At 41.0% G+C, this 22,551-nt stretch overlaps 1 protein-coding gene across 2 annotated transcripts in view; it reads right to left on the bottom strand.

Annotated features, from left to right (window-relative positions):
- SCAPER (S-phase cyclin A associated protein in the ER) overlaps positions 1 to 22,551 on the bottom strand; it is a 247,483-nt gene that overhangs the window by 190,501 nt on the left and 34,431 nt on the right. For both annotated transcript variants that reach the window (XM_067471273.1, XM_067471274.1), the window contains 6 exons: positions 18,218 to 18,318; positions 17,776 to 17,892; positions 15,390 to 15,541; positions 4,885 to 5,147; positions 2,168 to 2,395; positions 223 to 393 (listed from right to left, as the gene is read on the bottom strand). In XM_067471273.1, the coding sequence (XP_067327374.1) occupies positions 223 to 393; positions 2,168 to 2,395; positions 4,885 to 5,147; positions 15,390 to 15,541; positions 17,776 to 17,892; positions 18,218 to 18,318 (1,032 nt within the window). The remainder of the gene's footprint in view (positions 1 to 222; positions 394 to 2,167; positions 2,396 to 4,884; positions 5,148 to 15,389; positions 15,542 to 17,775; positions 17,893 to 18,217; positions 18,319 to 22,551) is intronic.

Raw genomic sequence — 22,551 nt, 5'->3', positions numbered from 1 at the left:
CCTCTGACATTCCTTCACGACCCCCTCAGGGGTCCCGACCCCCAGGTTGAGAAACACTGCTCTACTGTATCAAGAGTTATACAAATGCCAGCCATGAATTCTGAGCTGTCTTCCCATTGAACAACGAAAACACTATGATTCCAACTTTAACTGTCATCGCAACCCCTCACAGAACAGGAGCTCTTGTAACATAGTGTGGCATTTGAAGGGAGGAAAACTCACAGAGAAGTCACTGTCGTTGTCGGTTTCGATGTTGATGTCGTTGTTCTCCTCAGCTTCGATCTCTCTGGTTAGTTGTTCCTCTTCAGCAATAGCGCTCGCAATGGCCTCCTCGTTGGCCTTTTCCAGCCGGTCGGCCAGCTCCTCCTTTTTAGCCAAGACTTCTGCCATGGACTAGAAAAGCAAACCCATAGTTAGATGGGTTGTTATAGGGTTTTCGGGCTATATGGCCATGTTCTAGAAGCATTCTTTCCTGATGTTTCTCCTGCATCTATGGCAGGCATCCTCAGAGGTTGTGAGGTCACTTGCAAAAGATGCAAGTGAAATGTCAGGAGAAAGTGCTTCTCAAACATGGCCATATAGCCCAAAAAACCTACAACAACCCAGTAATTCTGGCCATGAAAGCCTTCAACAATCCATGGTCAGATATTTCTACGGCTGAAAATGTGGATTTTTCAAATCTTAAAATGTAAAATCTTAAAATAATAGGGTAAAATAATAAATGTAATAATGACAATAATAAAGTAAAATAATAAATGCAATAATAACAATAATAAACAGAGTAAAATATTTATTTATTTATTTATTTATTTACTTACTTACTTACTTCATTTATATACCGCTTTTCTCAGCCCTCAGGCAACTCAAAGCGGTTAACAACAGCAAAATTCAATGCAAAAACGTGCCAAAACGAATATGGGACAGTTAAAAACAGTAGCATAATCAACGATTGAACATCAATATAACAATCATTAGCGTCTCATCAGTAAAATCAGAATCCAATCTCATCATCCATTATTCCATATTCCTATATTCCTATATTCAATTACACTGCTTAATCGAATGCTTGTTCGATCATGAAGTCAGGAGTATTGTAATTGTAATAATAATAATAATAATAACAGAAGAAGAAGAAGAAGTTGTTCATGCAGACAGACTACAAGCAGAGACACAACACTGTTGCTCAGATTATTAATTGGAATTTGTGCTACAAACACCATCTGCCTGCGACAAAGAACTGATGGGATCACAAGCCGGAAAAAGTTACAGAAAATGAACACGTCAAACTCCTCTGGGACTTCCGGATTCAGATTGAGATCAATATTCCTGACCTCACGATCAAGTTAAAAAACAAAGTATGGATCGTTGATGTTGCAATCCCAGGTGACAGCAGGATTGCAGAGAAGCAACTGAAAAGCTGACATGATATGAGGATTTAAAGATCGAACTGCAAAGACTGTGGCACAAGCCAGTCAAGGGGGTCCCAGTGGTGATGGGCACACTGGGTGCAGTGCCTAAAGACCTTGGCCTGCACTTAAACACAATCGGCGCTGACAAGATTACCATCCGCCAGCCGCAGAAGGCCACCTTACTGGGATATGCACACATTATTCGCCAATACATCGCACAGTCCTAGACACTTGGGAAGTGTGATCCAATACAACAGCCAGCAGAATGATCTTGCCTGTTGTGTTTCAAATAATAATAATAATAATAATGTAATAATAATAATAATCATCATCATCATCATCATCATCATCTATATAAATAAAAATGTAATGTTCATTTGGGATAAACATAACTCAAAAACCACTGGGTGAATTGACACCAAATTTGGACACAAGACACCTATCAGGCCAATGAGTGACCATCACTCAGAAAAACACTGAAAAATATAGCAGAAGAGACTTAAAAAGTCAAAACATAAAATTAAAAATACATTTCATTACAACGTATGCGCATAACCACATAAATACACATATACACAAATATATACACACATATACACACACACAAAAAACACATACGCAGCAATGCATGGCAGGGGATGGCTAGTAATAAGTAAAATAATACGTACAAAGTATGTTCCTTCTTACTTGACTGCTATAGGTGAACATGGCACCATTTACAGTTTTTAGAACAAACACAAATCTCTGAAAATGCTCACGTTTGAAATATCTGCTGGGTCCATTTCGCTTTCCATCTTCTTTTTTTCTCCTTGGCTCCCATTATCATTCTTGGAAGCAACGCAGATTGTTTCTTCCACCTGCGGATCTTTTGGAGGATGCTCAGCATCTATGAGGACAACGGGAACTTCGGAAGGGGCCTGCAGAGAGCCGTCTCCCAAACCGTTCTTTTCGGAGACCTTGACGTCCTCCAGGACACGGGCCATGAACTATTTACAAGACAGGAGTAAAGCAGAGAAAGGTGCTGAGCTCCCAAAGCTTAACCATAGACGTGCATTTATCCAACAGCAAATTACTACAGAGAGGTTTTGCACAAAGAACAAGAACTTGGAGATAATTTTTTAGAATTTGGCTCAAAAACTCATTATGGGCTTAAAAACTAATTCAGTGCCACTACATGATGCAGTATTATTTTTCTCTCTTTCTCTATACACACACACACAAGCAACATTTAGGGAGAATTAGACAAATGTAAACAAAATATGATACAAAATTGAACAAGTAAAACATAATATATCTAACAAACTTAAACTGCAATGAAACTTTTTAAGTTCATGTCAGAGGCTGTTGTGCCCTTTACTTTTCAATATGTTTTTATGGATTTTAACTTAATTGTTTTAATGCTAATGATATTTAAATCTGTTTTAATCTATATAAATAAAAATGTAATGTTCGTTTGTGGGATTAACAGAACTCAAAAACCACTGGGCGAATTGACACCAAATTTGACACAGACACAGTAATAATAATAATAACAACAACAGAGTAAAATCATAAACAACCTTAAATCGAGTATAAGTTGAGGGGGACTTTTTCAGTCTAAAAAAAGGGCTGAAAAACTCAGCTTATACTCGAGTATATACAGTAAAGGCTGTTTCCCCTCCTTTGGAAAAGGCTGCTTGCTTCCATCAGCTCTCTGAGAGATGAAGGAAGTTATATATGACGGACCAAGGAGATAATGTGCCTCACTTAACACAAACTTTTCTTAGAGAGCTTTCAACATCGCTCTGAAATATAAACTCTGTTAGGAAAATTAACACCTAATAAAACACGTCCGACCTCATGAATCAGATGGAAAGCAGTGCTATTTCGCTGCTGCACTGTTCTTGAAAGGGAAGCTCATAAAAAGGCAGCTTTCGGTTCCTTAGTTCATTTATAGAAAGAACTAGCTGTACCCGCCAGGCGTTGCTGTGGCCAACCTTCTCTCCCTCTTTCTCTCCTTCCCTCTCTTTCTTTCCCTTCTTCTTTCTTCCTTCCCTACCTGTTTCTTTCCTCCCTTCCTTTGCTCTTTGGTTTCATCCTTCCTTGTCTCTTTCCTTCCTTACTTCCCTCCCTCTTGCGTTTCTTCTCTCCTTCCTTCCTTCTCTCTTTCCTTCCTTCTTTCACTTATTTCCTTCTCTCCTTTACTCCTTCTTTCCCTCTTTCTCCCCCTCCTTCTCTCCATTCCTTCTTTCTTTCACTTTTTTATTTCCGTCTCTCCTTCCTTCTTTCACTTTATTTCCTTCTCTCCTTCCTTCCTTCCTTCCTTCCTTCTCTACCTTCCTTTCTTTCCTTCCTTCTTTCCCTCTTTCTCTCCTTCCTTTCTTCTCTTTCCTTCCTTCTTTCACTTTATTTCCTTCTCTCCTTCCTTCCTTCTCTACCTTTCTTTCCTTCCTTCTTTCCTTTCTCTCCCCCTTCTCTCCTTCCTTCTCTCCCTCCTTCCTTCTTTCTCTTTTTTATTTCCTTCTCTCTTTCCTTCCTTCTCTGCCTTTCTTTCTTTTCTTCTTTCCCTCCTTCCTTCCTTCCTTCTTTCACTTTTTATTTCCTTCTCTCCTTCCTTCCTTCCTTCCTTCCTGCTCTACTTTCCTTTCTTTTCTTCCTTCCCTTTCTCTCCCTCCTTCCTTCCCTCTTTCTCTCTTTTGTTCCTTCTCTCTTTCCTTTCCCTCTTTCTCACCCTCCTTCTCTCCTTCCTTCCTTCTCTACCTTCCTTTCTTTCCTTCTTTCTCTTCCTCCTTCTCTCCTTCCTTCCTTCACTTTTTTATTTCCTTCTCTCCTTCCTTCCTTCTCTGCCTTCTTTTCTTTCCTTCCTTCCCTCTTTCACTCTTTCGTTCCTTCTCTCCTTCCTTTCCTCTTTCACTTTTTTATTTCCTTCTCTCCTTCCTTCCTTCTCTCCTTCCTTTCTTCCTTCTCCCTTTCTGTGTATATGTTTTGCATGTGTATATATGCATATATGTGTGTATATATTTGTATATATATGTGTGTTTGTGTATATAGGTGGTTTTGAGCGCATGTGTTGTAATGTGTGTGTGTATGTGTGTGTGTGTGTGTGTGTGTATATATATATATATATATGCTTTTTCAGTCTTTTCTATTGTGTTTTTCCAGGTTTTATGAGTGATAGTCACTCGTTGGCCTGAGAGGTGTCTTCTGTCCAAATTCAGTGTCAATTCATCCAGTGGTTTTTGAGTTATCATTTTTATTTATATAGATTTAGATCAGGCCTGGGAAACTTTGGCCCTCCAGGTGTTTTGGACTCCAACTCCCACAATTCCTAACAGCCGGAATTGTGGGAATTGAAGTCCAGAACACCTGGAGGGCCAAAGTTTGCCCAGGCCTGATTTAAAAGGAGCAGCGCCACAATAGAAGAAATTGGTTCTGTTGAAGTATGTCTTACAGAAAATAAAATATGTTAAGGTGGGATCCCCAAAAGGATGCTCACCTGTGTTCTTTCAGCAAGCGGGTGCTCACACTGGTGAGAAGGATCTTTCCAGTTAGGCTCTGTAGTTTTCGAGACACCGTCTTCCGTTAACAAGCCTTTCTGCCTATTCTCCGAGGGACGAAGGACGACGTTTTCCTTGTCGCTGTCGTCTTTGAACCGCGACGATTCTGCAGAGGAAGCTGTCTTTGTGGCCAAAGGAAACGACTTGGACCTCACAGGCCTCCCACGCTGCACCGTCTCCCACCCTTCGGCATCTCTTCGCTCTAGATTGCATCATGCAAAGGTAAAACATTTAGTGCAAACATCCTTACAGATAGCCAATTCTCTCACACCAGAAGCAACTTTCAGTTTCTCAAGTCACTCCTGATATGGAAAAAAAAGTGTTAGCTAATTAGCCTCCTAGTTTTTCCCATCGTTTATCAGAAGATTTATGGCCTTGCTGGATGTCCCCAGGGCAACATCCTTGCAGATAGCCAATTCTCTCACACCAGAAGCGACTTGAAGTTTCCATGTCAAGTCACTCCTGACATGGGAAAAAAAATCTGACTAATCAGAGAGTTTTCTTAGTAAAATTCATTAGAAACTGGCCTTTCCCGAGTATTATTTACTAGGGTTTACAGATTTAGACTTACAATGAAATGAACAAGAAGATAAACTTTTCACATTTATTACAACTGCTGCCAGAATTATCTTTGCAAGAGAATGGAAGCAAGAATTAAATCCACCTATAGAAGAGTGGTTAGAGAAAATCAGGGAAATAATGGATATGGATGAATTGTCCAGTAAAGACAAAAACTGGAAATACTTTCAAAAGAACAGACTGGGACCTTCTCCACAGCTTTGGAGAAATCGCAAAAATAGATGACACGATAGACATTTATTTTTTTAAGTAATTTTTTTAATAAAAAAAGGACATTAACCAAGAAGATGGAATGGAAGTCAATTTTCTTTTTGTATTTTCTTTTTGTGTTTTTTTATGTATTTTTCACTTTTTCTATTGTTGATTGTTTTTTTCCTCTCTCTCTCTCTTTCCCCTCTTTCTCTCTCTCTCATTATTGTTCTCACTCTTTCGATGTATTATGGAAAATTTAATAAAATCCTTTCCAAAAAAAGAGAGAAATTGGCCTTTCCCTTGCTCTGAAAGAATGCAGTTTGCCTCAAATCACCCAGTGGGTTTCCTTGGTCCAATGAGGGTTCAAACTGTGGTCCCCAGAGTCTAATGATGAACAACGGCAACATGCTAGAACAGGAGAAAATTCATGCCGGAGTAACAGACTGCTGAAATCTCCAAATGAGTTGTTGTAGGTTTTTCGGGCTATATGGCCATGTTCTAGAGCAGCGGTTCTCAACCTGGGGGTTGCGACCCCCAAGGGGGTCACTGGGCCATTTTCTGGGGGTCGCGAAGCCGCCTCGGTTGCCCCCCCCCCAAAATGGCCCTCTTTCCCCTGTCCAGGCAGCAAAGAAGGCTCTTCAGAAACTGAAGGTAGGACAAATCTAATCTTTTGTTAATACCTCCCCCAAACCCCTCCACTATTTTATGTGGGTCATGGAAGTCCTATATGCCAAGTTTTGTTCAATTCTATTGTTGGTGGAGTTCTGAATGCTCTTTGGTGCCTGGTGAACTATAATTCACACAATTGCAATTCCCAAATGTCAGGGTCTATTTTTCCTAAACCCCTCCAGTATTTTCTGTGGGTCATGGAAGTCCTGCATGCCAAGTTTGGTTCAATTCTATTGTTGGTGGCATTCAGAATGCTCTTTGGTGCTTGGTGTACTATAAATCCACACAAATGCAATTCCCAAATGTCAGGGTCTATTTTTCCAAACCCCTCCAGTATTTTCCGTGGGTCATGAAAGTCCTGTATGCCAAGTTTAGTTCAATTCTATTGTTGGTGGAGTTCAGAATGCTCTTTGGTGCCTGGTGAACTATAATTCACACAAGTGCAATTCCCAAAAAGTCAGAGCTGAATCGATTGGCGGTAATTTCAATCCCTTCATCCATTGTCCATACTCCCCCAAACATACTGTTTTTATCATTAATCACTATGCTTTAATTATGTTCAATTTGTAACAATGGAAATACATCCGGCATATCAGATGTTTACATTACAATTCATAACAGTACAGTTATGACGTAGCAACAAAAATATGGTTGGGGGTCACCACAACATGAGGAACTATATTTAGGGGTCACGGCATTAGAAAGGTTGAGAACCACTGTTCTAGAGGCATTCTCTCCTGACGTTTGGTCTGCATCTGTGGCAAGCATCCAAGCACCAAGGTCCACTGAAGCTAGACCAGGTTTGGCTGGAGAGGAAGTGAAGCTCTGACTTCTGGATCAATACAACGTTCAGAGTTCAAGACCTGACCCACTTTTTGGCTCCTGCACGCCACCAGCTTGGATCACGGCAGTTGTTTCGTTCCGAAAAGCACCACGCACTTTGCGGACAATCCCACGCTGGCTATCGCAGTCAGGATTTGGTTACTTGCCCAGTTTTGTCCATGAATAATTCATGCGGCCATTCTGACAATTCTCTAGCCACACTCTGAGCTCCCTGCTTCCTCTTGTATTACATGCAAGTGACAAACCATCTGTTCTTCTGAGCCCTTCTGCTGCCTCCCCTCCCTCCAAAGTCACTTAAGCTCAAGGCCTTTTAAAGTTACTCCATCTGGAAGAACTCTCCTGTAACCTTATTAACAACGGTAACGAGGCAAAGGCGCGCCACGGCATGGCAAAGGTGTCGGTGCTTGAAATTAAACATTGAAAAGAGATCTGTTACATGCAATATGGCCGATGTCAAGTCAGCTCTCCTTTCACCTGGAATGAGGACTTCTTGCAATCAGGGGGAATATTTTACTGGTGGATCTGGGGAAGAAATCCTCAAGGTTGCAGGGTAGAGTGCATTATTAACTAAGTCGGCTTTGATTTCCAATGTGACGTTGTTGTTGTTCAGAAGCTCCTCAGCTCCTCCTCGCTTTCAGCCATCAAAGTGGTATCATCTGCATATCTAAGGTTGTTCTTCCAACTCTATGATGCTATGAACAGATGTGTTCCTGGGTAATATTATTTATTTACTTATTTACGACATTTCTATGCCGTCCTTCTCACCCCGAAGGGGACTCAGAGTGGCTTACTAGATATATATACATACAATATATTAAATTATTAGCATAGTACAATATCAGTATTATATATTACTATATTGTACTACACCATTATATTGTAATATTGTTAGGAATATTACATGTAATATAAAATATGATTATAATATTGTATTATTATTATTATATTGCATTACATTATAATATTATAAATATTATATGACTATACAATAATATTAATTATATTATTTATTTATTTGCAATAATTCTACCCCGCTCATATCAGCCCGAAGGTGATTCATATATTACTATTATATTATTAGTATAAATTAGTAAATTTCTGAAACAGAAATTGTAGTGCTAGAGAAAGAAAAAAATACTGAAATATTTGCTTCCTATAACGTCAAACACAGGAATAGTTCTGCATGTTTCAATACATTTTCCATGCAAAGCAAACTATCAGCCCATGTGAAATGACATAATTGGTCAACGCAGGCTTTACAGAAGTTTTTTTTTTCCAAAGTGAAGGAATGGGACGGTCAAGAATATCATTTCTATAATTTGAAAGAGTTACTGTATATACTCGAGTATAGGCCTAGTTTTTCAGCCCTTTTTTTAGGCTGAAAAGGTCCCCCTTGGCTTATACTCGAGTCAAGGTTATTTATTATTTTCCTCTATTATTATTATTATATATGCATCTCTGTGTACGAACCCACACGATCCCTTCGTTCATCTGGAGAGGCCCTGCTCACGATTCCCCCTCCATCGCAAGCGCAATTGGTAGGGACGAGGTATAGGGCCTTATCGGTAGTGGCCCCTCGACTCTGGAACTCACTCCCCAAGGACATTAGACATGCCCCAACTCTGGCAGTCTTTAAGAGGAGCCTGAAAACGTGGTTGTTCCAGTGTGCCTTCCCAGAATAAGGAAGCCTAAGCAACATGTCCCTAATCGCACTTTACTAATGATCTAGGATTGTCTCCTCGCTCCATTTCTCTCCAAAAACCCATCCTAGTTATATGTCACCTTGTCATGCTCAGTATTTTAAAATTTTAATCATTACATTTGGCCCTGCCATAGGTTTTTAATGCGTCGTGGTGTTACTGTTATTGTTTATTGCTTTGTTTATGAGTTTATTTATTGTCTGTATTGCTGTGTTGTTTTTATTGATGTATTTGGGCTCGGCCTCTTGTAAGCCGCACCAAGTCCTCCAGGAGATGGTAGCGGGGTATAAATAAAGGTTTATTATTATTATTTTTATTACATTTATCATTTTACTCTTATTACATTTATTATTTTCCTCTCTTTATTATTATCGGAAGGATACGTAAACACATTTACATTCAAGAAGGTTAGGATAATGGTCTAATCAGAATCAAACCGCCTTATCTTAAATTATAGTTTTATGTAAATATTCAAAAACATTGAACCTATTGATGCCTCCATTAATGGAATTGTATTGGTATCTATTTTTATTTTGAAACTGACCCATAGCAACTGCATTTCCCACCCTCGGCTTATACTCGAGTCAATCTGTTTTCCCAGTTTTTTTGTGGTAAAATTAGGTGCCTCGGCTTATATTTGGATCAGCTTATACTCGAGTATATACGGTACTTTTGGGGCCACCAACCCCAGAATCCTATGCAGGTTGGATTCAGGGCCTTACGGGCCAAAAAGTCAACTTTTCAGAGATCTGCCTATGCGTAATATCACCTAGGGCGGACTTCATGGCCAAAAAAGAGACAAAACAATAAAAACTAATGATAATAAAATGCTATTGCAAGGGACTAGAAAGGAAGGGTGTAGACCATGGCCCCAGCCGAGCCACTCAGAAAAAGGCATAAATATATAGGAGGCATCACAAAAAGGAAGAAAGGAATCAAAGAGAAGGGAATAGGCATCTAGTTTCCAGCAGGGATTCCATATCTTTACAATGCTATAAATCCTCTGCTAAGAGCTGGGGAAATAAATTACCCTGCGATAGATGTGGCAATATTCCTGTGATCCGCTCCTTGCTTAAGTTCGCTTACAGCATCCTATTCATTCAGAAATGCCACCGAACAAAGTCCTCCGTATCGAAAAATATTGGCCGACAATTGCCACAAATAAAAATCAGTCTCTGGGGGACCTTTCACGCTGCACAAACATAGCTATGTGCCACTTTAACTGCCATGGCTGAATCTTATGTAATGCTGGGGTGTGTCATTTGGTGAGGCATGAGAGCTCTCTGGCTATCCCTCTTGAAACATCAAAAGAAGGAAACATGGCTGTGAGTATGGATTCACCGCACTATAATGGCATAGTATGCCAGATCAGAGAGGGGAAGGATTTGGTTGCAATCCTATATATCCTTACCAGGCAATACTTACTTAGGCAATCCCTCATAGTCCAAGGATGATGGTCCTCCAAGTGTAGTGTCCTGGTGGTGGGTCCATAGGTGACTGTGGAGCCCTATTCTTGATCGGCATGTTCTCCCGCAGTGAGGGCATTGGTTTCCAGGTGGAAGGCGGTCCCGGTCGGGGTTGTTTTGACGCACCTTCCTCTTGGCACGTTTCTCTCTTTCACCCTCCATTCGTGCCTCTTCAAGTTCTGCAGCACTTCTGGTCACAGCTGACCTCCAGCTGGAGCGCTCAAGGGCCAGGGCTTTCCAGTTCTCAGTGTCTACGCCACAGTTTTTAAGGTTGGCTTTGAGCCCATCTTTCAATCTCTTTTCCTGCCCACTAACATTCCATTTTCCGTTCTTGAGTTCGGAATAGAGCAACTGCTTTGGGAGATGGTGGTCGGGCATCCGGGCAACATGGCTAGTCCAGTGGAGTTGATGGCGGAGGACCATAGCTTCAATGCTGGTGGTCTTTGCTTCTTTTCCAGCATGCTGACGTTTGTCCGTTTGTCTCCCCAAGAGATTTTCAGGATTTTCCGGAGGCAGCGCTGATGGAATCATTCCAGGAGTTCCATGTGACATCTGTAGACAGTCCACGTCTCGCAGGCGTATAGCAGGGTTGGGAGGACAATAGCTTTATGAGCAAGCACCTTGGTCTCCCTACGGATGTCCCGGTCCTCAAACACTCTCTGCTTCATTCGGAAAAATGCTGCACTCACAGAGCTCAGGCGGTGTTGAATTTCAGTGTCAATGTTGACTTTGGTGGAAAGGTGGCTGCCAAGGGAGCGGAAATGGCTAGCATTTTCTAATGTTACACCATTAAGCTGTATTTCTGGCATTGGAGAGGGACTGGCCGGTGACTGCTGGAAGAGCACTTTGGTTTTCTCGATGTTTAATGACAGGCCGAGCTCCTTGTATGCTTCTGCAAAGGTGTTTAAAAATTCACCATGCAATAGTTGCTTCTGAAAAACCTTGCAATAAGTCCCATTGAAATCAATGGGGTTTAGTTCAATGGGGTTTAGTTCTCTGAGGACAAAATACACCCAGAAATATTTAAAAATTAACTAGGTATTTTAATTAGAAAAATGTGAGTCAAGCAACAAATAGGTTAAATGGATGCAATGACTCAGCAAAAGCTGACTCAGCAAAAGTTCAATATAAGCAGGCATGCCTGTAGCTTAGTAGCCCTCAGTCTCTGGTGGCCCTCAGTCTGTGAAAAGTATCTGTGGGAGAAGGGTCCCAGTGTGTTAGTAGGCCTCAGTATGAGTAGGCCTCAGTGTCAGTTTGCCAGACTGAGAGAGGCATCAGTTTGAGAAAGCCCTCAGTGTGAGAAGGCCTCAGTGGGAGAAAGACTTCAGTGTTAGTAGGCCTCGGTGTGAGTAAGCCTGGTGTGTCAGAAACTTCGGTGAGATAGGCCCCAGGTTAAAGGCCAGATGTTTAGTACAGCTGGTAAATAATCAGCAATTACAAGATCTATCAACCAAAAGGTTGCAAGTTTGAAGCCCCGGGTTGGCGTGAGCTGCCAACTGTTAGCCTAGATCACAGTTTATCTAAGCAATTCAAAAACAGCTTTAGCTGTGATTAGAGAAATTAGGTACCGTGAAAAGTAGTGTGTGTGTGTGTGTGTGTGTGTGTTTTACAACGCCATAAAGAAAGAAGATCAGAAAATGCTGCGTGACCAAAAGGAAGGAGGAAGTCCTGACAGTTCTTCATCATAGAGGATAGAGCAACAACACGCCCAGGACTCGCGCCCAACCTTCCATGTCACCAAAAACAGCTGGACCCTGAATAGAAACAAACCACCTCCTTCTGGTCTGTCAGTCTGTGTACTGTCTATACAAAGCGGCACTGAATGTTTCCGTATATGTGTAGTGTGATCCGCCCTGAGTCCCCTTTGGGGTGAAAAGGGTGAAATATAAATAAAGTATTATTATTATTAATATTATTATTGCTGTTATTATTAAGGCCACCATGCATGAAGGCTGCTGTGTGTATAAAGCTACTGTGTGAAGCTCCTTTGTAACTTCAGTGTAAGAGGAAGCTCTGCGAGAGTGAAGCTGTTTATCTGCATGAGAAAGAAGCCCAATGTGGAAGCAAAGAAGGAAGTATGAAGAACTTTATTTGTGCTATGGAAACCTTGTTCATGTAAATAGTGCAACCAGATTATTTTGCTATAAAGAAAAGCCTCCTAAGGAAGAGATAACATTGGTCTGTGTGTTTTTCTTCTTTTTATCTCTTGTGGCTACTGGTGCTTGGTCATGCTGCTGCTAATAAGTTACTCTGTGGTGCCTTCATGAGGAGGGTCTTTTGTTAATAAGCCCACTTGCTCAACAAAGAACCCATCCCAGGAGAAACGTTCTAAAAATAACTAATACATGGAATTGAATTGATTATCTCTCTTCCAAAGAAAGGTTCTCAACTCTCTGGCTACCAAATCCCATAGCCAGAAAGACTTTTCAAGGAAGAGACTACATCAAGCCTGGACACTGATTGTACTTGAAGAACAAGCAACCCATTATCGCTTTTAACGTAGTTCTTTTTTACGGCGGGTCTCTACAGACTGCCAGTTTACGCCCCATCTTTTTCCTGACGACATTAGCTCTTGAGGGGCCGCTTGTACATTTCCGAACCTGTGAAACTCAACACCATTTGAGTCAGTAGCAATCTCTGTGTTTTGTGATACGTATAAAAATCTTGTGAAGGGTTTTCCTTAAATAAGAATAACAAGCAAATGGCTTTATTTTCATCATTATGACCAACATTGAATGGGACTCCAATTTATGCTTGTTTTCAAAGTCAGGTGAGACGCCGTCACACTCTAGAGGAGAACACTTACGACTCTGGCGTTGGCTTTAAAATTAAAAGATTTATTGTGGCATACATAAACTACTGCAATTTTCTGTGCCACTATAAATCTGTTAAGTCTTTAAAAGGTTGGCACAAGACCTGGACAGCAAAAAGGTTCAGGCGACACAAATAATTTACATGATTTTAGCTTATTCAAATAAATCATGGTTTAGATTTGAATGCATAGGTAGCAAAGCAAGTGGGGTCTCTAGGAATCAAGGAAACCAGGGTTTGATTAGAAATATTGAAAATTAACTAGGTATTTTTCATTATAAAAATGTGAGTCAAGCACTGAAAGGGTTAAATGGATGCAATAACTCAGCAAAAGCTGCAGTTCAATATAAGCAGGTATGCCTGTAGCTTAGTAGCCCTCAGTTAGTGAGAGGTCTCTGTGGCAGAAGGCCTCAGTGTGTTACTAGGCCTCAATATGATGAAGCCTCAGTGTTAGTTCGCCTCAGTGGAAGAAAAGCCTCAGTGTGAAGTAGGCCTCAGTGTTAATAGGCCTCAATATGAGTAGACCTGGTGTGAGAAGCTCCAGTGAGAGGAAGAATCAGGATGAAGCTCTGGTGTGAAGGCTGCTGTGTGTAAAAAGCTACTGTGTGAAGCTCCTTGATGTGAGAGGGAGCTCAGTGAGAGCAAAGCTGTTTATCTGCATGGGAAAGAAGCCCAGTGTGGAAGCAAAGAAGGAAGTATAAAGAACTTTATTTGTGTTATGGAAACCTTGTTCTTGTAAATAGTGCAACCTTATTATTATTATTATTATTATTATTATTATTATTATTTTAGATTGGTTTTTTTGTTAGTATGTTAGGTTGTATTGAATAATATGTATCTGCTGTAAAACAAATGTATAACAAATGTATTAAACCATGATAAAATAAACCATATTATTTTACTATAGCTTAGTTGTTCTCAGTCTGTAGCTCAGTTGTCCTCAGGTCTCTGTGGGAAAAGAGCCTCATTGTGTTAGTAGGCCTCAGTATGAGAGAAAGGCCTCAGAGTTATTTTGCCTTAGTGGGAGAAAGACCTCAGTCTGAGAGAGCCCTCAGTGTGAGAAAGCTTGATGAGTGAAGCTCCAGTGTGAGGTAGGTCTCAGTGTTTGTAGGCCTCAGTGTGAGAAGCTTCAGTGAAAGGAAGCCCCAGGTTGGAGTCCATAGTGTGTGAAGGCTGCTGTGTGTATAAAAAACTCCTGTATGAAGCTCCTGTGTAACTTCGGTGTGAGAAGAGGCTCTGTGAGAGCAAAACTGTTTATCTGCATGAGAAAGAAACCCAGTGTGGAAGCAAAGAAGGAAGTGCAAAGAACTTTATTTGTGTTTATGGAAACCTTGTTCTTGTAAATAGTGCAACCATATTATTTTGCCATAAAGAAAAGCCTCCTAAGGGAGAGATAACATTGGTCTGTATGTTTTTGTTCTTTTTAATCACTTTGGGCTACTTATACTGGGTCACGCTGTTGCTGATAGGTTACTCTGCTGTGCATTTATAAGGAGGGTCTTTTGTTAATAAGCCCACTTGCCCAAAAGATTTCAATCCAAGAAAATCCAGCAAGTGATTGTCGAAGGCTTTCATGGCTGGAATCAATGGGAGTTGTAGGTTTTTCGGGCTATATGGCCATGTTCTAGAAGCATTCCCTCCTGATATTTCACCTGCATCTATGGCAAGTATTCTCAGAGGTTGTGAGACCTCACAACCTCTGAGGATGCTTGCCATAGATGCAGGCGAAACGTCATGAAGAAATGCTTCTAGAACATGGCCATATAGACCGAAAAACCTACAACAATCCAGCAAGTGACTTCAGATACGTCAGTTTCTCCAGGTGAGGCAAGGATAAACCTCTTTGGAACAAATCTTGCCAAGAAAATCCCAGGTAAGTTGGAATGGACCTGAAGGCCTTGAACAGCAAAGTCGGACGTATATTCCTCAATATATTCCAGCTCTCTTATATAGCATGGGTTAGGAATACAATGCCAGGGATTCTCCAGTCATCTAAATGATAAACATAGCCAACCGGCCTAGCACAAAACACTGGGGAATGTAAGATCGAACTCTACCAGGTTCTCAGGAATGTGTCTCATTGGAACTCATTCTCCTTGTGATAATAAGCACAACAATGGAAATGCAATCATTACCCACTTTTAAGCAAATGGTTTCTCAAAAGAAGGACCCCTAAGCACTTGCCATTTCTCCGTGAAGACTTCTGGACCGGCGTTGGCATGCGCGCTTGCGTCTCTGAAATGGGAGCCACTGCCGTGTGGTTGGCTTTCACTTTGTCGGCCCAACTCACTCCTGATGGAGCCAGGCGGTTAGAGGACACTGCTGCAGGCGGGGCCCTAAAAGGCAGGAAAATCCATGTGCCCCAAAGTTCCATCACAGATGATGATAATAATAATAATAATAATAATAATAATACATTTATTGATACCCCGCCACCATCTCCCCAAGGGACTCGGAGCGTCTTACATGAGGCCAAGCCCAACAACACATCAATAAAAACAACAAGCAATCAGCAAATAAACAATATAATTAATATAACTCACATATAGACAAAACACATAAAGATTTAAAAACCTATAGCTAAATGTAGTAGTTAAAACTTTAAAAATAAACGCTGGACATGAACAGAGGTAGGATGTATCTAGTAGGAGCGTTTTAAATGAAAAGTAGGGGGAGCAATCCAACGGGTAATTAAAGTGCTTCTCAGAATATTTACATTTCCCATGTATTCTAACAATTTGCTTACAAATTCCTCTTGGCACCCGCTGCTTCAGCTTATGGAGTAACATCACCATAAATATAGTTTTAACCAACTATCAAGATACAAGCACAGATCTGTACTGAATCCAGTGGGCCTTTTGGTATCTGCTGGGTTTTAATTCCAGGACCCCCTGTTAATATCAATATTCATAGATGCTCAAGTCCCAATTACACTATGTAGCATGGCTTTTATTCCCGGATTATAAATGTCATTTCCTAATTGGTTCTATCATTTATTAAACTTGCAAAAACGTTTGCTTTTGTGGGATCATCCTGCAGCATATTTTGTTCTAGTTTTCCAATGAATATCTCATAGAGTCTCAACCAATGCAACATAGCCTATGGAAGCCACAGAAACAAAGTTTCTGGAGTATAACAACTACTTTCAAGGTAAGACCGCACAATTGCACAAGAAATAACACTTTCAAACCAGGAACAGAACAATGTGTTGTCCAAGGCTTCCATGACTAGAAGCACTGGGTGCTGTGGGTTTTTCGGGTTGTGTGGCTATGTCATTCTACTGGAACAGGCCCTACAACAGGCATGGGGAAACTTCAGCCCTCCAGGTGTTTTGGACTTCAACTCCCACAATTCCTAACAGCCGGTAGGCTGTTATAATAAATAATGTAATACAATATAATGCTAATACTAAAAATACAATAATTATATATTTTATATTACATGCAATATTACTAATAATATTACAATACTAGCTGTACCCGCCACGCATTGCTGTGGCCAACTTTCCCTCTTTCTTTCTTTCTTTCTTTCTTTCTTTCTTTCTTCCTTTCTTCCCTTCCTTCCCTCCCTCCCTCCCTCCCTCCCTCCCTCTTTTTCTTTCCCTTCTTCTTTCTTCCTTTTCTATCTGTTTCTTTTCTTACTTCCTTTGCTCTTTGGTTAAATCCTTCCTATCTCTTTCCTTCCTTCCTTTTCTTGGTCTTTCTCTCTTTCGTTCTTTCTCTCCTTCCTTCTTTTTTTCATTTTTTTCCTTCTTCCTTCTCTACCTTTCTTTCTTTCCTTTTCTCCTTCCCCCTTCTTTCCCTCTTTCTCTCTCTTCTTCCTTCCTTCCTTCCTTCCTTCCTTCCTTCCTTCCTTCCTTCCTTCCTTCCTTCCTTCCTTCCCTCTTTCAGTGTATGTTTTGTGTCTGCATATATGTGTGTGTTTATTTCTGTATATATTTGTGTATATGTGTATATATGTGTGTTTGTGTACATATGTGGTTTTGTGCATGTGTTGTAATGTATTTTTTTGTTTTGTTTTTTGGCTCCTTAAGTCCCGTCTGCAGTGTTTTTCAGTGTTTTTATGAGTGATGGTCACTCATTGGCCTGATAGGTGTCGTGTCCAAATTTGGTGCCAATTCGTCCAGTGGTTTTTGAGTTATGTTAATCCCACAAATGAGCATTACATTTTTATTTATATAGATAATGGTATAGTACAATATAGTAATATATAATACTGATACTGTACTATGCTAGAAAATGGAGAATGAGGGGGAAAAGGAACAGAGATGTGGGATGCCTTGCTTAAGCATCAACCAGCCTAAGAATACACTGTATCATATGGATTTGTAACGGTTTTTTAAATGTTTAACTCACAGAGTTAATAAAATAAAAACTTTTTTCTATATGCTGTGTGACAAATCAATATTAGTGAATGTAGTCCCCTTCGGGGTGAGAAAAGCGGTATACAAATGTTGTAAATAATAAATAATAATAATAGCAACCAAAGCTACAGAGAGCAATCGACAACAACGATCAGATCGATCCCAATTCTCACCCAAGGAATCATTAAAAAGTACACGCTCTCATACCCGAAATTCAAACTTCTCCGTGCATTTGACGTGACACTGATTCTATCCGTCGAGGGGCTTGGAATGACGTGGCGTCCTGGGGACATCTTTTTAACTTCCCATGCGAGTGAAGTAGGTCTGGCAATTAAAAATGGAACACAAATTTTAAAAGGTTAAGGGATGTGCCTACTTAATCTACGAGCACTAACACACTAACAGGCTGCAGAAGATTTACACACTATACAGTTGTTTTGCACATCCCTTCTACCTGGCCTTACGGCTAACGTTTTCTCAAGAACGTATAATGCTAGACAGATACTTCAGAAAAGCAGACTGGTTGGGCATGAAAGCAACAGTCTTCACTTGTCAGTTTCTCTCCAGTCCCAATTTGAATTCAAGAAGGATGCTAAACAAAGCTATTTGTATAAAAGAAAAGGATACATGGAGACAGTTTCCTGCTCACCTGCTTTGTGCATCTGCTTTCTCTAGCTTCTCCTGGAGCTGTATCCAGTCAATCAAAGCCTTGAAATCTCGGACGTAGTTGTCCAGCATCATGAGCACCTCCTACAACAGAAACATTGACGGAAAGAAATGAAACCGCAACACAGCCATTGAGGCATCAATACCTGCAAACATTCTTGGGAGTCTTTCAGTGAGGAGAAAAGCCAAGGCAGGCAGTTCTGGAAATAAATATGGCAGGTGACCCTCAATTCCATCTCCACCTCTGACTCCAAACTCAAACCTTTGCAAGGCCTCATTTATAAGTGCGATGAAGGTTGTGTTTAAGTAGTCGCATCTCTGAAGGAAGGGACAGAGGCTGAAACAAGCTAATGGGCAAGGAAAACCCACACACACACACACACACATACACACACACACACACACATGTGCTTTGGTATGGTATACTGTATATTCTCAAGTATAAGCCGAGTTTTTGAGCCCTTTTTTAAGGCTGGAAAAAATGTAAAAAAGGTTATTTATCTATATAAATAAAAATGTAATGTTCGTTTGTGGGATTAACAGAACTCAAAAACCACTGGACGAATTGACACAAAATTTGGATACAATACACCTAACAACCCAATGTATGTCCTTCACTCAAAAAAAAAAAAAGATTTTGTCATTTGGGAGTTGTAGTTGCTGGGATTTATAGTTCACCTACAACCAAAGAGCATTCTGAACACCACCAATGAAAGAATTGAGCCAAACTTGGCACAAAGTTCTCCCATGACCAACAGAAAATAATGGAAGGGTTTGGAGGGCAGTGTCCTTTGATTTTGGAGTTGTAGTTCACCTATATACAGAGAGCACTGTGGACACCTATATACAGAGAGCACTGTAGAGTTTGGTCCCGATGATGGATCGGGACCAAACTCTACACAAATACTCAGTATGCCCAAATGTGAACATTGGTAGAGTTTGGGGGAAATAGAATCTTGACATTTGGGAGTTATAGTTGCTGGGATTTATAGTTCACCTACAATCAAAGAGCATTCTGAATCCCACCAACGATAGAATTGGGCTAAACCTCCCACACAGAACCCCCATGTGGGCCACAGCAACGCGTGGCAGGGGGTGGCTAGTTATTAATAAGCCCACTCGCCCAACAGGTAAGTTGGATAACAATAATAACCGAGTAAAATAATAAATAACTACAAAGAAAAGCCTCCTAAGGAAGAGATAAGATTGGTCTGTATGTTTTTTGTTCTTTTTATCACTTTGGGCTACTGGTGCCGGGTTACGCTGCTGCTAATAAGATACTCTGCTGTGCATTTATGAGGAGGGTCTTTTGTTAATAAGCCCACTTGCCTAACAGGTTTCAATCCAAGAAAATCCAGCAAATGACTTCAGATAAGTCACTTTCTCTCAGCCTTAGGGGGAGGCAAGGATAAACCTCTTTGGTGCAAATTTTGCCAAGAAAACCTCAGGTAAGTTGGAATGGACCTGAAGGCCCTGAACAGCAAAGTCGGACTTATATTCCTCAATATATTCCAGCTCTCCTGTATAGCATGGGTTAGGAATACAATGCCAGGGATTCTTCAGTCATTTAAATGGTAAACATAGCCAACTGGCCTAGCACAAAACACTGGGGAATGTAAGATCGAACTCTACCAGACTCTCGGGAATGTGTCTCATTCAAACTCATTCTCCTTGCAATAAGACTTTGATGGCTATAAGTCCTTTCTTTCTCTAGAAGTAATGACTTCGTCCTAGTTGGAGTTCGTTCCCTTACTTGTTTCTGCCTGACTCAAAAGCACTAGGTTTAACATTCTGTTGGAAACCATCATGAAACAAACCAAAAGGGTTCTTTGAATTTCTTTTTTTCTGCCTAAGTGGAGTTATATTTTTCTAGATATATCTGCATGACATCATGTCGTGGAAAAGGCAATAATGTTCTGTAAAGTGGAAGGCAGTAGAGAAGTGGGTGAGTCCACCTGGATCCAATGTTAACAGACCAGAAGGAGAAAGTGGAGTGCACCTCGGTCAAGAATTCCCGTCTCCATCAGAGGAGAGGGGTTGTCTCCTCTCTAACGATGGCTCACAAGCGCAACATTTTACAATGAATGGCTTTAAGGAGCCTTTTCCGATGAGTGCTGCGCTCCACCGTTTACCAAAATTATCAGGGCCAACAGCCTGAAACCCAAGTCCTGTTTTACGAACAAGGGAATACAAACAAGACAAGCAACCGGAGCGGCCCCATAGCCACTGATGCACATCTTCCTCCCGAAAGCTATGAAGGCCATTTTGTCGAGCGGGAGGCAGCCGAACAAAAGTGGCTCTGAAAGCGTCGCTTACAGGCCTCCCGATAACTACATATAGACGTACGGCTAAAATTACCAATTAGTTTACCAATGGGCTGCGACGGATTCGATTGGTTGGTAATTAATTCTAGTTGCTGGCGCACACGGCAGGACGGTTGGCGCCATCCCTTTGTCCCGCTGACACACGATCCCCGGATGCAGGGCCCTGGGGCCTGGGCCGCCAATACAGCCCTCCCGTTCCCCCATCACCCTGTGCACAGCGGATACAGCCTGCGGGGCTGAAGCAAGAGAAGCATGGAGCAATTGAGAAGGTACTGACAAAAGAAAGGAACCGTTACAGAAACATTTGCTTCTGCACAAGGTTCAACCATGTTCAAATCTCATTATTTTTCAAGGTCAACTGAACACCTCTTGAAATTCCTACAGAAAAAGAATTCTGAAGTTCCTCAGGGATATGGCAATGTGGTGCTCCAAAATATTATTATTGTATTTATTTATTTACTTATTTATTTACAGTATTTATATTCCTCCCTTCTCACCCCGCAGGGGACTCAGGGCAGATTACAATGTACGCATACATGTTAAAGGTTCAATGCCATAGACACACAACATATATAGACAAACACTCAGAGGCTATTTAACAATCCAGCTTTTTCATGAGGGTATTCTGGCCACCAGGGGAGCTGTCGCTTCACCGTCCATTTGTGACACTGATGAAGTACTTCCTCATTCTTTACATGATTGCTGGAGATTTTTATGGCATCGTAAATTAGTTAAATTAGCCTCCCCACATATGGGGTACCTAAATTTTCTATTTGACAGATTCAATTGTCTTTCAGGCTGCAAAGGTTGACAACAAACTACACAAATTGGTCGGAAGCTCACTCCGACCCGGGTTGGCTTCGAACTCATGACCTTAGTGATCTTAATGCAGCTGACTCCCTCCTATAGTGCCTGAGGGTGAGCAGATGACGACTACTGGATGGCATATGTTCTATATCAAAAACTAGAGCTGATGTGGTCTATCCAATGCAATTTTCTGAATCAGCACTGCAAATAACCAAACCGAACCTAAAATTAACCAAAAACTGATTCGTAATCCTTTTGGTACTTAATGTTGGAGACTCAAAGTGGTCCCTGGTCAAAAAACCACTGCTTTAGATGTCGCTGCCAAAATGGGTTTTGGGGTCCTTTAGATGTAGAGTCCCCCCCCCCCCCCCAGTTTTCATCCATGATAGGTATGAATTTCAATTGTTTTTATTAAATAAAATTTATACATAGAATAATAAAATCTATACGCATAACGGCACTCTATGCAGTCATGCTGGCCACATGACCTTGGAGGTGTCTACGGACAACGCCAACTCTTTGATTTAGATATGGAGATGAGCACCACACGGACATGACTGGACTTAATGTCAGGAGAAATAAAACCTTTCCTTTTTCCTATACACATAATAAAAGTGAAAAATGTGTATGTGTGTATGTGGAGGAGGTATCCACTTACACAAACAGCCTCCACTTACACAAACAGGCTATAGTCCCAAGTGCTGAGAAGCCTCCAAAGGCACTCCCTGAACTGACATTGCAGGTTAGAGTGAGCACCATGAACATGTAGCCCAAACGCTGCCAACCTCCTCCACAAACCCTATGGCCCACCACCCAAGGAATGCTTTCATTCGGGGAGATTTTCAACCTAGATTTGATGTGTTTCCTCCACCACAGGCAGGCATCCCAGGGTTCCTTGTGTGGACTTTGCATGACCCAGCCCACTGCCACTCCCTTAATGCTTCCTAACCTTTCCTATGGCACGCAGCAAACACAGAGAAATTGATCAGGAACTGAACAATACCTATTATTGTGGTTGCCTGCTATAACATTGCACTTAATTTCATGGGCGCTCTAGAAATAGCACTAACCTCGACCCGGCCTTTTTAAATTGCCTTGAACAGGCAGGATTATTTTAAATATATATGCGCTATTGTGATTTTTATGCTTATATTGCTTTGTTAATTTTATGTTTATGTTGTTTACT

Source organism: Anolis sagrei, chromosome 9, assembly GCF_037176765.1.
Source record: "Anolis sagrei isolate rAnoSag1 chromosome 9, rAnoSag1.mat, whole genome shotgun sequence".
In the NCBI taxonomy this organism is placed as follows: Eukaryota; Metazoa; Chordata; class Lepidosauria; order Squamata; family Dactyloidae; genus Anolis; species Anolis sagrei.
Note: the sequence above shows the minus strand (reverse complement) of the source record. Positions and strands in the feature narration are given on the sequence as shown.